The 17,511-nt window shown below is 45.4% G+C and overlaps 1 protein-coding gene and 1 long non-coding RNA gene across 2 annotated transcripts; one reads left to right on the top strand and one right to left on the bottom strand.

Moving 5' to 3' along the window:
* Positions 1-334: 334 nt before the first annotated feature.
* On the bottom strand, positions 335-2,768 carry TWIST1 (twist family bHLH transcription factor 1). The gene is made up of 3 exons (XM_066183155.1): positions 2,752-2,768; positions 1,660-2,376; positions 335-997 (listed from the first exon to the last, which is right to left on the bottom strand). Exon 2 carries the CDS (start codon positions 2,270-2,272, stop codon positions 1,703-1,705), a length of 570 nt encoding a protein of 189 aa, XP_066039252.1. The 5' UTR covers positions 2,273-2,376; positions 2,752-2,768; the 3' UTR covers positions 335-997; positions 1,660-1,702.
* A 1,232-nt stretch (positions 2,769-4,000) lies between these two features.
* On the top strand, positions 4,001-10,986 carry LOC136289334 (uncharacterized). Its single transcript, XR_010720774.1, has 2 exons — positions 4,001-4,324; positions 10,895-10,986. It is a non-coding gene; the product is annotated as an uncharacterized lncRNA (long non-coding RNA).
* The last annotated feature ends 6,525 nt before the right edge of the window (positions 10,987-17,511 follow it).

Here is a 17,511-nt window from a genome sequence, read left to right as displayed (position 1 = left end):
AAACTCGGCTCCCCGCACAACTCTGCCATGCCTGGCGTGAAGATTAAAGGGGGAGAGGGAAAGAAAGAGAGAAGAGACAATACCTTCCTCTGCAGATGCAGTGAGCTTCAGCACAGAATAATAAAGCTGTCTCAATAAATAACGTGCCTGTGTCAGTAGCTAGTTTATTTGCGTTTTTCGCCTGGTTTGTTTATACTAGTGCCCCCTCTCTCTTGGGTGTCTTTACATCTCAACAAGCAGGTATTTATCTACAGTTCTAACCCTGGGTTCTCAGAGAAACCAAACATTAAGGTTATTAAAATTTCATTCATATTTATTTATTGCAGAAAAATAATATACAATGATATTTACAAAACAATCATAAAAATAGGAATGCATTTAGACACCGGATCTATTTGCATTTTAACATGGGTCATCAATAAATAAATAAAATGTTTATTTTTTCTCAGAGGAAAAATAATAATTATAAAAAAGTTAGGAACCGGGTATATAACAGCTTGAGCCCAGCTTATTTCCCCCTAAAAAAAAAAATCATCTCTACAGGGATATTTTTGGTTGGCTGCTTGGTTTCATTCAAGAATGAAGAAAGTCCACAATAATGTATTTCCTTTCATCAGTGGCTCATAGGCACGACCTCTTGGGAATGCATGCATGCAAAAAAAAAAAAAAAAAGAAAAAAAAAAAGGGCAAATAAAAAAAAGTTCAATTCCAACATTCTTCGTCAAAAAAAAAAAAAAAATCTAACGATTCAGACTTCTATCAGAATGCAGAGATGTGTGGATTGTACCGACGCCCAGAGGGTAAGTCACTGTCCAAAGCCCTTCTCTCTTTCTCTTTCCTTAAGTGCTCCCCACGCCCTGCTTTGAGTTTGGATCTTACTCTTCTAATTTCCAAGAAATCCTTGGTACATTTTTTGTTAGACAAGATAAAAAAAAATCGTATCCAACTTCAGAGTCTCTAGATTGTCCATTCTCTCCTTCTGTGGGAACAATGTCATCTGCAAAAACCCAAAAAGGGCGGAAAACTCGTTACTGAAGCGAAAGTTGCACAGACATCTACCTACACCTCTCTGTCTCTGGAAATACGCGTCTCGGGCAGGAAGGGAGAAGGGAGAACTCGCCGTGCGGGCGGTGCGGTGACCGTGTGACACCCCAGCCCGGCGGTCCCCGGTGTCAGAGCCGAGGAAAGGCACGGCTGCGGCGGTAGGAAACCCTCATCGAGCAGCACAACGGGAGGACATGGATTCACTTCAAAATACGAGCAGCAGCGGCGGCGGCGGCAGCAGGAGCCATCCCAGCAGCCCTGCCGGCTCCGCAGCGTTTGGTGAAGAAGTGATCTCAGGCCGGCCCCATCTGGCTGCGGCACACCCGCGCCGCCGCCGCCTCCCGCCCGCAGCCCACCCCGCCGGCAGCGCCCGGCCACGCGTGGGCCCCGAGGGTCCCGGGGCGCACCTCGGGCCGCGCAGGAGGAGGGACACGCCGGAGCGGGGGAGGCACCTCCAGCCGCCCCGCTCTCGGCCGCTCCGGGAAGCCAGGCCCATCCGGGCGGGGTGCGGGCCCTCTCGCCCCACGGCCACGGGTGCCCGGCTCACGGCGCAACCGGCGGCCTCTCGCCTCCCTCCCCGCTCCCTTCCCGACGGTTTCGGGGTCCCTGTCTTACCTAGGGCTCCTGCCGGGGGGATGCGGGTGGGGGACGCCGCCTGCTAGTGGGATGCGGACATGGACCAGGCGCCCTCCATTCTCCACACCGAGAAGGCGTAGCTGAGCCGCTCGTGGGCCACATAGCTGCAGCTTGCCATCTTGGAGTCCAGCTCGTCGCTCTGTAAGACCTGGTAGAGGAAGTCGATGTACCTGGCCGCCAGCTTGAGGGTCTGGATCTTGCTCAGCTTGTCCGAGGGCAGCGTGGGGATGATCTTCCGCAGGGCGGCGAAGGCTTCGTTCAGCGACTGCGTGCGCTGCCGCTCCCGCACGTTGGCCATGACCCGCTGGGTCTGCAGCTCCTCGTAGGACTGGGGGCTGCCGCCGCCGCTGCTGCTTCCGCCGCCCCCGCCGCCCCCGCCCGCCCCGCACTTCTTGCCCCGCTTGCCTTGGGCCGGGCTGCAGGGCTCGTCCGCGGCCCCGACGGGGCCGCCGGCGCTGCGGCGGCTGGAGCGGCGCTTGCGTCCCCCTCTCTTGTTGTTGGGCAGCTGCTGCCGGTCCGGCTCCTCTTCGCTGTTGCTCAAGCTGTCGTCGGCGGGGGAGACTGGCGAGTTTGACTCGTCCTGCTGCATCATCTCTGGGGGGAGACGCGAGAAGCGGGCCGGGAGGGGGGGGAGGGCAGGGAGAAGAGGGGGGCACCTAACCCGCCAGCTCCCCCTTGATCGGCTGCTTCGCTGGCCTGCGAGGAGAAGGAGGAGGGAAGGAAGGAGGGAGGACCTCACTTTGGGGGGAGGGGGGATGGCATCAGGATCCAAGAGGAAAAAAATAAAAAGGCCAACCAAAAAAAAAAAAAAATCCCTCCCGATCCCTCCTTGGAGCCCCTTCGAGGTGTCTGGGATTGGGAGAAAGTTGAAGACTTGGAGGTTCTTATAGCTCCTGCTGGCGGAAAGTTTGGGGGCAGCAGTGTCATTGGCCTGACGTGGAGAGGAGGGACTTTTGCTGAGTTTTATAGGAAAGTTTCCGCTTCCCCCCCTCCGCGCCCTCCCCCAATTATTTTTTTCAAGCCATTCACAAGTGATCTGGCTTCCCCACACGCACGCACATACATCCTTACCCCAACCTCTTTCTCGATTTCCCTCTCCGTGGTTTCTCTCTCAAACTCCGGTTAGCGCTCGGCTTTGGGGTGGTGCTGAGGGGCCGAGCCGGGAGGTTATGGGGGTGCCCAGCACCCCGAGCGCTGCTGCGGAGGGCTCAGCGAGCCGCTTAGTGCCTGTGCTGGGGGGAAACCACCCCGAGCGGCCGGGGAAAGCCCGCACCTCTCGAGCTTTCCTTGCCGCAGCGGGCATGGCTTGTAGCGAAAAGAAGAAAAAGGGAAATGACCCGCGGGGCAGCATCCAGGCATGTCCTAATTTTGACCCGCTTTAACACACGCCGCACTCCCAATAACTGAGCACCCCGGGATCTGACTTGCCGAGGGAGTCGCACATTTCTGGGCTGGGAGGGGTGATGGCACAGCCTCGTCCTGCCAGGCTGGACGACTGCTCTCGGAGAAAGCCATCTTCAGAGGTGGAAGCAGCGGGGAAACCAAGCACTGGCTTCGTACATGCATAAGCACCAGTCCTTGAGCTCGTCTTAAGAGAAACCCGGGAGGATTCGCGTCTCCAACCTAGCACACCGGCAGACGGAAGGGTGTACAGACCCTCTTTGCCCGCACTCTGTGTGTTCTGACCACTCACTTCAGACCGTCCTCCCACAAGGCGCCCGTGTCCGGCACTTCCTGGGAAAAGAGATTATTTATTTTAATTTCTCTCCTCTGTCTGCAGCCAAAGCTATTTCTTCCCATCCCCCGCCTTTGTGCCTCCTTCCCCGCTCGCTGGCAGTACAGAGCAGGTGGTGTGTCTTTTTAACAACAGCTCAGATTCAAACTGAGGAGCAACTGGGAGGGAAAGCTAGAAATTGCCATCCATCAGTAAACGGGGGCGAAGCGCAATCTGCTCCCTGCGTGAGGACCGTGCTCCTCCGCTGCCGGCCTCGCAGTTACCTCCTGGACGGGCACGGCCGGGTGCGGGGCTCCCCGGCTTGTTTGAGATGTGAGGGCAGACAGGACGAACAGAATGGCAGAGGAGCGGTAAATCCCAGGCATGAAATAAGGCTTCTGGAAGAGCGCTGTCATCTTCTCCAGGGAACAGAGTCGTCTCTCTCCTCTGCCTGGGAACTGACTCCCTTTCCTCCGGGCAGAGGCGCCTCATCCCGGGAGCTGCCAGGGGCCAGGACCCTGCCGAGGGGCAGCCGCCTGGCCATGGCCACTGGCCCCGGCCCCGCCGCAGCGCCCGTCAGGCACCCGCTGCCACCGGAGCTGTCCCGATGCTTCTCCGATCGCTGCCCCTCTCGGCGAGCTCTCCTCGCGTTTCCATCCCGGGGGGCGAGCACATAGCAGTCTGCCCCAAACCTTCTCTTTTGGGGAACAGCTGGAAACAGGACCGGGCAGGAAACAGGGACCGCCCTAGCCGGCATGGGAAGGCATTCCAGCACACAGACCCACAGTGAACCTGCTCAGCTTTCCCGGCTTTCGGCTTCTCCCTGCTGTGTCTTCTGCAATCACAGGCCTCTTCACTCAGCTTAACGCCATACCTTGTCCGGAGAGCTTCAGGGATTCCCTTGTGTTGGCAGCAGCTGCTGATCCCAAGGTAAGAAGAGTCGGCTCTCCTTTCACCTCCCTCTCACCAATAATTTTTTCTGTACCAAGAGCCTCACTTACTCCTCTGGAGTGTTGAGCAGTGTCATTACAGAAGAAATGTTGAAAACAGTAGTGATGAGCATCTGTAGGTGGCTCTACGGGCCTTCCTTCCTTCCTTCCTTCCTTCCTTCCTTCCTTCCTTCCTTCCTTCCTTCCTTCCTTCCTGCCTGCCTGCCTGCCTGCCTGCCTGCCTGCTTACCTCATTCTTCTTATGGTTAGAAAACATCATAGGGCAAAACCAAACCTGGATAGCTATTTCCTTGCTGGGAATGGGATGCTGATGGAAAGGAGGGAGGGCCAGCACCACCTGAGCTGATTCGGCAGGATGCACGACCTGTCTGGGTAACCTGAACTTTCAATGGGATGCAGGACATCGCCTGCTTGTCATGGGGCAGGAGGAAGGTTTGCAGAGCAGGGTGTATAGAAGAGTCAAGGACAGGTGGAGAAGTAGTAAATGGTTTGTAAAAACATGGAGAATGGTTTGTAAAAACAGAAAACATGCAGAAATGTAGGGATGGAGTTGAAGAGAGAGGAACAGTTGACCATAGTCAACATAGCTGGGTACTTTTTGTGTAAACCGCAGCCAAAGAAACCAGCAGTGTTTAGCAGGACTTGTATGGTTCCACCAGCGACCTGCACACTGCTGTATGAACCAGGACTGCACAACCCTCCCCCCGCCCCACCGCCCCCATCATCTTCATTTTGGGTTTTGTTTTATCTCTGACTCACAAATTATGGACTCAGGAGCAAAGGCATCTAAACACATGATGTTGCTGTCAAGACCCACACAGGAGTGCAGGGGCCACAAGAGCTGTGGCGGCAAGTCCCTGGGGACTTGGGCTGGGCTGGCTGTGGGAGCCTGCCTGGATCCCCCAGGCCTGCTGGCAGGCAGCAGCCCTGCCTAGTGCTGGAGTGTGTGGAGCTGTGTTGGGAGGAGGGTGGATGTGTCAGACAGTCATGTCTGGGGATTTGTGTGAGAGAAAGACATACTGGTGTGTTTTATATCTGAGGGTGTGTTTGTGTGTGCATGCATGTACTGTCATTGATCTTTTGCAGTGTGAATACATATTTATGTCAGGAGAGAAGAGGAGTGAAGTCAGTGCAGAGATTAAAGAAAATGAATTAAATTCTGGTTTATTTTGAAATCTACAGTTCTGATAGGGATTGAGGTGGAGCCTTTGCGTTTCACACTAAAATGATAATTGTGTTTTAGTTATGCAATGTTAAACCATCTGGTTTGAACCTCCACTAAGCCACTAAGGTAGTTCTGCAGACCACTTTAGAGCATGGGATAAAGGATGTCGTGTCCTATTTCTCTCTATGCATATGCATGGCTTGGGTAAGAATTCTCCTGGCTCCTTGGGCAGAATTTCAACCCTGTTTCACTCTTTCATGGTAACAAGCAAAACTGCAAACAGATCCAGGGCCTTTCTAGAGATACTTCCAGATCCATTCCTGCAAGCTTCCCTGGGTCTCAGCTCAGGAAATTATGTGTTGTTGGATGAACTGTTACATGGAACACTGGCAGGACCCAGAGCACTCCAGCATTTTGTCACCTGTGCAGACAGGCACAACACTGGTAAAGCAACCATCCAGATTACAGGTGTGGCTGTGAACACAGAACTAAATAAATGACAAACTCCTGGGAGGAAAAAATGAGGAATAAGTTGGTCTGTGATGATCATTCTAGTCATGGTTAATCACAGGGAAATTGCTGAAAAGGATTGCCCCAGCATTATGCCAGCTCTAATCTAGGCACCCATTAACTGTTGAGACACTCACAGGATGGGACAAGCAATATCTGCCTTAGCCAGGCAGAAACATTACAGCTTTTGGGGGGGAGTAGGTCAAAAGGTTGATTCTTCCTTTGATTTCTAAGAATGAATGAATGAATGAATGAATGGCCCATTTTTGTCTGCCTGTTTATAAATCAGTGCAGAACTTTAAGCACTAATGTGCTCAAGATCTGATGGTTGCAACTACAGTGTTGTCCCTCATCAATGTGTTATACACATTGTGCACACACACAAATTACAGTTGGATTGCAATAAGGCTGTTCTGCATTCTTCAGCAAACACATACACATGTAATTTAGGTCACAAAGGCTGTTCACTGTGGTAAAACTCTCACTCCTGGTGATTCCTTGGAGTATTGAGCAATATGTTACATACGTTCACACCTAGAGACAGCCTGCCTGCATGTTTTTGATGCTGAAACCTTCAATTGGGTGTTTTCTCAGAGGTTTTATCTTTATATTGCAAAGATCATTGAAATCAATTGAAGTTTCCCTACTAGCTTCCACGGCCAGGTATTTTAATTCGTATGGATTCTAGGTGAAAGCCTGGCCAGGGTCATATCCCTTCAAAAGGGATGAGGGAGCACCTAGCAACTTTCCCCTCTGGCATTTATGCTGCAATTTGCTCTGAGTAGAGAGCACACCGGGAAACAGGCTGAGAACTCACACTGTTACGGATTTCTGCACGGCAAAAGAAAACGGGCAGAATGAATACATAAAGGGTATGAGAGCGGGACCTTTTCTCCTCTTCTTTCACCCATTTTTCCCTTCCTATCACCGCGGCAGCTCATACAATCCGGGACGGGCAGAAGCTGACGAGCATCTCCCGTTATTCGTCCTCCCTACCTGTGCCCGGCGTGGGTGGGCGCGGCTGGGCTCGGCGCGGCTCCGCCAGCGGGGCTGGGGCTGCGGGCGGCTCTGCGGGGCCGGGCCGGGCCGGGCTGGGCTGTGCGGCCGGCGGCCACCGGAGGGCACGATTCCCCGCCGGCCCCGCTGCGGCTCCGGGCGAGTCGCTGCCGCCTTGGCCAGAACCTCGCCAGCCTGGGTCACCCGAGTTTCGGGGCCGTGAGGTGCTGCCCGCCCGCTCCCGGCTCTGCTCGCCCGTGTTTCGGCGAGCTCCGAGGGTTTTTTCTCGCTGAGGTGACTCCAGGCGGCCGCAGCGCCGCTGCCCACCCGCGGGGCTGCCGTGCTGGGTCCTGCGGAGAGATCCGGCACACGGATCCCCCGCGGGCATAGGGACACTTCCCACGGGTGGGTTTCAGGCTGCCGGAGCTTTGACACTCGCGTCGTTCGGAAGCTCTGGAAAACAGACGGATAACGCGGAGTTCCTCTAACGAGTCAGTTTCGTTGTCATAATTGCTACAGTGACTTCTATTTAATTTTTACGGTCGTTGTCATGTGGCCGATCATGTAAAAGTCCCAGCAGCTTGCCGCTACGAAAGGATGCGACAGGGTTGTTCCCAGGTTGTGCCCATCCTTCCCGCCTCTGGGCCGGCGGCAGGGAGCGCTGCGCCCCTCGTGCGTCAGCCTTCGGCATCTCCTGCATCCATCCTCTCCTCCCAGATCTCGACTCTGTGGAAGGCGAGAAATATCTATATCCTACTTGCAATCTAGCAATCCCACTTAGGAGACCGGTGTCCCAAAAAATTAAGATCTGAGATTATTTTCAAAACGCGTTTTTATATAAAATCTTTTATTCAGCTCCAGAAATTAATTGTGGCCGTCGATGGGGCTGTTTAAGTAGATCCTAAGTACCTCGTTGGAAGGCTGAGTTGTATCCTCTCATGTATCCTAGACAAGACCAGTCCTTCCCATCACAAGAGATAACCGTATCTAATGCTGTGGTAGAGTTCTGCCCCTAATTATGGCCCTGGGTCTTGTTTGTGCGGTTTCATATCTAAATCTGAAAAGACCACTTAGTAAAACAATCTTATCTACACTCCAGGGGATAATAGTTATTTTTATTAATAATGGAGCTTATTGGCTATTTCAGCTCCTTTGATTTTTTTTCTTTTCCATCCCTTCCATCTTTCCTGAACTATATAAAGATTTCTTTTTCTTGTATTCTTCCTGCTCCTACACATTACTCAAATCTATATATTCAATCTCTCAGTACACTTGGCCCACGGAAACTCCATTAAACTTCAGGCCCTTTTAGCCACAAATTCTGCTGTTTTCTTCCAAGGTGGGGGAGGGTGCACCTCCAGCACCAGTGATGGATAAAACATTCCATAAAGCCTTTATCTTATGTGTGGACTCAAATTCCCCAGAGCTCAAGCAATTAGAATCAGAGCTGTAGAGCCAGAATTTCAGCATGGAAGTGGGCTTTAACCCTGTAGGCCATGTCTGTAACCCTGGGAAAAGTCCTTCCCTTGTACTTCCTACTATATGTGGTCTCTTTTAGGATTTCAGGTGCTCTTGGAATCTCACAGATGAAAATGAAAAGAGGTCATATGAGAAGTGACCATAACTCATAAATGAACATAGAAGTTCAATAGACAGGATAACAGGTTGGTTTTTACATCTGAAGCAGGCAGCAAATTCTGGTGTGAGGCAAAGAGCATGGAAGGTCATCCCAACATACACATGCACATTGCTTTCCTGGGCAAAAGAATTTTCTTTTTTTTTTTTTTCTTGATTGGTAGGCTGATTGAATGCCAGGTCTCCAAGTTGAAACCCATCCATCTTCTCCTCCTGGCCATGGGTCACATGGGCTGAATGTAGCCATGCAGAGGAGCTGAGCCTGGAGGGGGAAGGTTCGCAGAAATGAACACCCATCTCACTCTTTCCACAATTACCTTACTTCCAAGAGCACTGACCTAGAGCTAGAAAAACTTTTGAGGGAGCAGGGGTTATTTCCATCTCTGCCATGCTGTATTTCCTTTCAGAAAAGGCAGCCAACATAGATCAAAGTTTGCATGTTCCTTTCTACCTGGGGAGATTATAATTGTTTTGTGCTATGGGCTATCAGCTATGGTGTCTAAAGATCTGCTATCCATCATTACTCCTCATTTTACATTCCCAATCTCACCTTCCTTCCTCCAGAATATAGGATGATGATTAGGTTACCTTGCTCACAAGGGACTGATCTGTCCATAGGTCCACATCCTGGCTTTATTTTTGGACCATAGATCCACATCCTGGCTTTATTTTTGGACCAAAGATTATATAGTAGGTCAACAATGAAGTTGATCTAGAGCACACATATTGCTTCCCAAATTCCAAAGGCAATTTTCCAGAGAGGCAGTAGTTTATTGATATGTTAAAGTAAATTAGCACACATTCACTGTTCACGTATCTGTGTGCATACTTGACTATTTATGAACTCTGACCTCCAAACAAACATCTGTACTTGTATTTATGTGAAATACTGTACTGTTTCTGCCTTGAAAAGCATGTATATCAAACATTCTCATGCCAAAATCTACTATCTGACCTTGCAGCACTAAAAATAGTTCATGTCAGAAGCAGAGAAATATTTGTTTCTCTTTTTAGAACATTTGTGCTTATATTCATTAAGGTCTTGGTTCCAAAATCCTTTGATGTCAAGGCGACTGCTTCAGTGGCCTTTGGATCAAGTCTTATATAGGGTCAATTAAACTTTAAATAAAATAAAAATCATAACGGGTCCAGTGTAAGAGTATTAGGGAGATGTAAGAAAGGCTGCCTTTGCTGTAAAGCATCAGTCATTGTTCTCTAATATTTAGCTGAACTTGTGGAATTTTTCATTATTAAAACAATAATCCTTTTCAATAAAGTTGTAATTTATTTTTAGTCTTCAAAACATCCACATTTTGCTGCATAGTAGAAAGGTTGTTGCTAACCTAGTAAGTGCAAGGATGCTTTGAGCTCAGTAGGGCATATATGGACAGGACCCTAAGCAGTAAGATATGGCCCAGGTTTTCAAAGTCAGAGCAGAAACCTAATTCCAAAATTCTCTTCTGACTTTAAAATATGTTCAGGTTTATGCCTCACTTCATATTTGAGCAAGTTATGACATTTTCTAATGTCTGATCTAATGTTAGGCCTTGTTTTTCACACTTTGCAAAAGGACTAATGCAGTTCTTGGAAAGAGCGGATGCTGTAATTAATTTGAAGGTAGAGGCTGTTCAGTAGAATATAGCAAGGGCTTTAATTCAGAACAGTGAACTTTATAGTTCAGTAGGTAACCCTTTTCTCTACAAGAATGCATAGTGTTTAGAGCATCCATTTTAATAAAAAGGAAACCAGTATTAAAACAAGCTACAGTCTCACAGAACTAACTTCACTCCTTCCTTGTAATCACTGTATCAGAGGTTTGAGTAATTTGAATGACATGTCTGCAGGAATTTTTGCTGAATCTGGGTTATTTGACAGTAAAATGGTCATCATTCCTTCCAAACAGATAGAAGTTTGATCAATTTTATTTCAGTGGCTTACAGCCATATGCTATCTACAGTGACATTTATGATCTATTTTTGTTATCCCCAAATGGCCTTCAACCTAGCAGTTATCTGCCAACATGTTAAAGTTTTGGTCAGTGAAAATCCTTTAGTGTCTTGGAAAGATTCACGATGTTGTCTTTTGGCCAAAGTCCATTATGGGTAACTACAACTTTATCTACATTCAACGTATGTAATTGAGTGGCTGTGGTATGGCACACTGTCATTTGGCTTAATTTCAATCAACTAAGATAACTCTCTGTATTTTCTTTCTTATAACACTGTGTCATGTTGCTGTAAAAAGTGAAACAGCTGCCACATTCTCCTTGAGGATGCATCCCAGAATGGGCTGTTTCTTCTGAGAGGACAGCATAGCCTCCAGTTTGGCAGGTAAAATTTTGCAACACCAAATCCTTCCATCTGTGGTTTCATGTTGTCAGTTCATTGCAGGAACTAATAGTCTGGTCTAGATGTCTAACTATCTGATTTGTTAGTGTAGCTGGCAGGTTAACTGTCTGAGTCCTACCATTTCCTCACAGAGTTCACTGTGGGTAGGAAATTTCATCCAAAAAAGAAGAAAAATAACTGTCTTTAAAGATTAGATGCACTGTTGGGAAATTAAGTTCTTAATGCTAAATCAGATGTATGATAGGAAGCACTTCATAATTGCTCACATTAAGGGTAAGGGGCCAACCCAAAGGCATATAGATAGGAGAAAAAAAGGCAATACAGTCACTCAGCTATTACTTCCAGAAACAGCCCTTCATATTCCCATAGATCTAATGTGCATCAGAAACAAGTTTCATTGTAATGTTAGGAGGTAGAAGATGCTGTTTCATTCCCTGTGGTTATGGAAATGGAAGGCATTGTATTTCTTTGCATATATCTCTCTCAAACTGTTCATTGAGGAAAAAAGCATTTTTGCTACTCCTTAATTCATAGAAGTTAGCAAAATATTACATGACAGAAAGTTGCTATTAAATTTTGCTCAAGAGCATTTGAAAATGGCTTGTGAAATCCATCTTGGAATAGGTGCTACTGTAAGGGTATCACAATTGAAGGGAATGGATTAGCAGCTTCCCACTAACAGCTGTGGCACCACAAATGATGCAAATAAGCATCACCCCATTGCAGTACAGACGCAGGAGAGCAACGCCATGCAGGCAGTAGCAGCATTGTACATGGAGTGGAAAGAAGCCACAGCAAATATAGGTTTGTGTTTTCTGTAGGTTTTCACTAGGAAACCTCCATGGTGTCACCTGCATTTCCACCATGCTACTGCAAGGTGATCTTTACCAACTCTGTGTAGGCTGTCATTTGAAAATGTGTCACTGGATGTTTTCAGCAAAAGAAAATACTTTGGGCATAAAGTCTTATCTTTTCATCTCTGAGGTCAGACTGCATCTTTGGGGTGATATTTGGTGTTTATGTGCCATGGAAGTGATTCAGAAACCCTCACAATAAATATTTCTAATGGCCCATAGCTTCACAAGAACTGTGTTCTGTAAGGGGAAGCAGGATTGAAGTGAATGTCATTCGAACTTTTCCTTTGCAGTGTCCTTCTCAGATATCTGTCATGTGTTTCCAGCTTGAAGGCAAAACCCACTGTTCTTATACACCAAAATGCTTTCCAGTCAAATATTAGGCTCATGCACTCGATCCTTCAAATAATTTGGCAAATGGTACACTACAGATTCATAGTAGAGTTTCTACTACTCTCAAAAACAAGATGAGCAATTTATCTGGTTTTGTTTTGATTTGTTTGTTTGGGTTTTTTGGGGGGATTTGGTTCAGTTTATGTATTTCAGGAAATATGTCGGCACATTTTAAATTTTTAAAATACAACAAATGGTGTGTGTTCACCTTATAGCTTTGGTAGAACTTGTTTCTCTCCAAGGACAAACCCCATGCTATTAACATCACAGAACTTCCTCAGCATAATGTAGTTCAGTCCATAGGCATGGCAGCTGTGATCTGAGAGGGGATGCTGAAAGAAATCTTTTCCTGGATATCTGAAACTTATAATAGTGAGAACTGACTTATGCTGTAGTCAACCCAAGTACAGCTGAGAGAATAAAGCAATGAATAGATGGATGTTTCCAAGTTTAATACCTTGGGGCTGGTAAAGGTGTTTGCAGCTATAGGACTTCAAGTCCATCTTACCAAGGACAGGTTTAGTAGTTCAAGCACTGTTATCAGTACTTCAGAGAAAGTTCCATTTGCTCGTGATTAAAATTTGGGTTCTGTATGTCAAAGAGGCGGCACCTGATGAGGGCCTAAACTGTCAGTTTAATCATATTAGGCAACATTCAAGATATGTGCAAAGAAAATTTAAATGGAGTCAGATGTAATACGAAATGAGTTCCACACGCCTTCATGTAAGGCAGAGAATGATCTGAGATAGCCCTTCGTTTTACAGTCTCTCAATCATCTTTTCCTTTTTTTTCCTCCATTACTGTCATTCATCATCCTACAACTTCTTTTGCATCTGGTAGTTTGCAGAGTTATGAGAGTCAAAGATGTTGCAGAGTTACTGCAGTATTCTAGCATATAATTAAATAATTATAAAAATAGATTAAAACATCTTTCTGTATATTAACTTAAAGCTCTTTATATTTTGTATCATATATGATAATATTAACAACAAAAACGTGAACTACTTAAGATTGTAAGTACTCACAAATGTCCCCAGATGATGTTGCTGAGGCCTAAATATCTGATTCAGCTCAAACTTATTTAAAAATAATTTAAAAATTATGCCTGTACTCCAAAAATTTCCTGGCAACTCAGTGACTTCATTATGTACGTTATTCCAAAAGACTTCATAAGACCTTCAATACCCAAGACCAGGCCCAAGCGCACCTTGAAACATCTGAAACACTTCAGCATTTGGATAATTATGTACTTTTGGGACCAACCCACATTTCTCTTTGGAAAATGTTTCCCCTTCATGGCTGCAGATAACTGATGGATCATATAATCTCTGCATTTGGAAAGATGGCATAATTTTGGCAGACTATCAATTAAGTGAAAGAGGCTGATTTCAGATCCTCATTAAGAAAATATACAACCACACAGAGTGGACTGAATGACAGAAAGTGATCGCCGGCGCCAGTTTTAGTAGAAAATATAGCACACTTGAAACATGAAAGCTGCTGAGCTGTGGCTGGATCTAGCTCTATCAGGTTTTACATTCTTTTCCCAAATAAATGTGTTCCAAAGGAGACATTCTGTGAAGTACAAGGGCCTTCTGTTTGCCAAGAGGGAGGGGAGCAGAGCAGTAGAAGGTTATAAGGCAAATTCAAAGAGCCACCAGGTCCAGGGTCGGAGCTGGGTGCCAAGGCTCCATTGAATCTTCCCTTACACTTGCAAAAGTTTCTGTTTAATGAAACTTTTCTTTACATTTCTAGTCACTTGGTATATTTTTTGGGTGCAGATGGCACTTTACCAGAAATACCCCTTGGAGACAGCATGGCCCCTTCCCACTGCAGGGCTCTAAGAACAAGGCCCAGGGCCTTCTTTACACATATTTCCACATGAAAACAGCCCTGCCAAGGCCCTGAGAGCTTGAGTAGGAAACCCAGGACACTGTAAAGAGTAATATAGTTTCCCAGCAACACTGGATATGAGCAATAATTTCACTGTAATCACTACTCGCACCTGAAGAGAAAAGGACTGGTGGAGCTGCACACCTCCATTTCACCATCAAACACCAAAATAATGGCTATGGCTTCAGGTCACAGATTTTGTTTCAGCAGTGACATCAAGTTCTTTATATGTACTACATAAGTAAAGATACTGTACTACAAAAGTAAAGACCTTTATATATCTCATGTTGGCCACCCCAAATAATGAACAATCATAAATCATTGGTTTCTTTGAAAGCCTTTGCTAAACTATCTTTTAGTGAGATCAGACACGCCATCTATCCCACACGAACCTGAGAAGTTCAAGCAGTAATGGTGGCTGCTGTGGTATATCTATTCCTGTGTCCTTTGTTCTACAGCTACCTCTCTTCCCTCGGATAATTTTAAGTTTCAAAAGTTGGAATCATTAACACGGTTAAAGACTGCATAGGAAGTAAACAATGCTAGAAATAAAAAGGAATATCAACATCTGAATTAACTTCTTCTCTCAGTGCATGTGTTTATGTTGAAGACTCTCCATTCACAGATTTCCTCTTTGCTGTGTAGAAAATCATAGAACATACTAGTTGTCCTTGATCCCCTGTAAGGCTTGGAGCAAGAGAAGGTGGAACTCATAGGGATAATTGTCATCTTTCTTCTGCTTTCAGAGCTAAGGAGAGACCAACAGGATATTCTTTATCTCTCCTTTTGAAATTATGGCAGAGGTATGACGCAAACATAAACAGGCCTAGAATCTCAGTGTGCCTGATTATTTGTTTGGAATAAAGTCATGGATGACAATAGTGAAGCCTGTCCTACTGCAGTGCACGAACTCTTTGTGGGAACCATTCAAAACCCCTCAGCGAGGGAGGACATGGCCTCTGTCCCCATTGTGGCACTGAAGCCTTCGAGAGCAGCAAAAGCCACACTAAGATAATACAATGCACACGACAATTTGAATATGTTACAGTCTTCATAAATATATATTAATGTGGAAAACTGTACTACAAAAGTAAAGATAACAGAATTACTTCCCTATCTTGACTTCTTCGAAGAAATAGGAATTTCAGGTATGTAAGGACCACTGAACTGGAGTGTAGCTGGTGATCAGCAGAGTAAGTGGTACAAAAAATACAAAGGCTTAAATGTCAGTTCCAGCCAAACAAAAGGTAATCATTGAAACTAGGAGAAGGGGAAAAGCAAAATTTGGATGAAACACAATTTAAAAATTAACATCTGAGCTGCACTCCTTAAAAAGTTAAATTCTAGGCAATTACAATTGAATATTTTTATTCCGCCAACTCTTTCATTCTGGATATATTGCTGTGACAAATGTTCACCTCACTATTCAAACAAGTTTTTTTTTTGAGGAGAGTTGAAGAGCAAATAATCTGATTATATATTTAGCAAATTTTTAGAAAAAGCACCAATTTACTGTACTACAAAAAGAGCATAACCAGCACACCTATCCATCCTTGTAGCTTTTCTCTTGTATTACTAGGAAAAGCTTGGCCATCACTGTTGCATATTAGTAGCATTCAAGCCTAGTAAAACAACAAATTCCTGTGAAAACAGGGACTCAGCATGCACAGCAGTCACATTTTACGTGTCAATATTTTAGCAATTTTTAATTTAAAAAAAAAAAAAAAAAGCCCACCAAAAACCAGAAGTCCAAGTTAATTGAAAGGACCAGTAGGGTCGTAGAGAAATTCTCTTTGAGAAAAATCACCTATCTGAAAAAGAAATCAAAGCCACTCTTCCATTACTTTTGCTTATTACCACCATGACTTCAAAAACTAATTTATTTTAAAGTTTGTTAAAAAAAAAAAGTGTTGTTGGACTAAGACTTCACTGATCAAGTTTCATCCTAGAGGGAATTTTTATAGCTGAGTTATAAACTCTCCACACTTGAGTGTTTATAATGGAAATGCTGACAAATGCCATAATAAACACCAATCATGGGACCATAGTAGCTGATCAGAGAGTGGATGCAGAAGTTTGCAGCGCTATCATAATATTTTGTTCTGTTTCCAGCACTAGTTTTCTTCAACCTCCTTTCAGATTCAGCAGCTGAAAAACAAGATCAATCTCACTAGAGATTGCAAAATCATTTGATTATTTATACTTCTCTTCGAAAGCTACAAAATGTCCCTCAAATATGATTTCATTTAGTCTTATTTTTATGGTTTACATGTCTGAATACTAATTGTAACATGATAGCTTCAAGGGGACTCAAATTTCTACCAAAAGTCAGTCTTCAGTGGCCAAAGAGAACATAAACAAACCAGCCTCAGACCAGGGTCTAAAAATGGGCTATGATCAAACAGCTCTAAGACTTTAAAAAGCCCCTTATTATCTTTTCCCAGAAGTAATTGACACTGTCAGTTTTTGTTCTTAATGCGGCGATAATGGCACTGTGCTTTGGGGAGACCGAGGAGCTGGACTCAGCCTTGGTGGCAGCAGGGATTTTGAGCAAAGGGAAGGCCCTTCACTCCAGTGGGTGAAATCCAAGCCTTGCTGAAGTTAGCAGCACTTTTGCACTCTGTTAGGTTTGGGGTTTCACTGTCTTCCCAAGCCTGACAGGTTGTTGCACTGTACTAACTCCACAGATTAGAATGCAGCTATCTTGGGCTGAGACAAGGGCTAGGGGAGAAAGGACTCCACAGTTTTGTTATTTCAGTGAGATGGGATTGCACTCCAGCAAGAAGCTTGTCTGCAACGTTCCCATAATTGGTTTATATTCTTACCAGACTAAACCTCCAGGATTTCAATACATCCACAGGGGCCAAGAGATGGGTCAGTATGGCATCTTGCTGTTTCACTGAGCTCTTCATGGTGTAAGGACATGCTTTAGTTTCAACACGGGTTCCTTGGAAAAAATTTGCATTTAGACTGCTTTTTTGGAAAATGATTAAACAAACAAACAAAAAAGCCTGTTTCATCAGGTTCTCAGGTCATATAAATCAATGTGTGGCCCAGGGGCAGCTCAAAATACATCTTGGTATTTTTTCTGTGCTGTTTACATGTTGTGTTCATTGGCTTAAACCACAACTGCATTTTTAATTTCTAATGTTTTTAGCATCAGTGGCTCATATAAGAATGTTACTACTGTTTTTATTGCTGCAAAATTTCCAGTGATCCATTAAAAATCAGGATTCATAATGCAAGATCCGTTTGTATTTAAAAATAAAATGTAACAGATCCTTTCTGCTTTTCTCTAGTCTCTAACACAAAAAAGAAAAAAACTTGGATCTTGAACAAATTCCAGTGTTTTGTTATTCAACCAAGAAGAGAA

The sequence above is a fragment of the Chamaea fasciata genome, unplaced genomic scaffold (assembly GCF_029207755.1).
Source record: "Chamaea fasciata isolate MVZ Bird 193981 ecotype frontalis unplaced genomic scaffold, bChaFas1.0.hap1 SCAF_1, whole genome shotgun sequence".
Classification (NCBI taxonomy): Eukaryota; Metazoa; Chordata; class Aves; order Passeriformes; family Sylviidae; genus Chamaea; species Chamaea fasciata.
The sequence above is the reverse complement of the archived record's forward strand: the minus strand, read 5'-3'. Positions and strand labels throughout refer to the sequence as shown.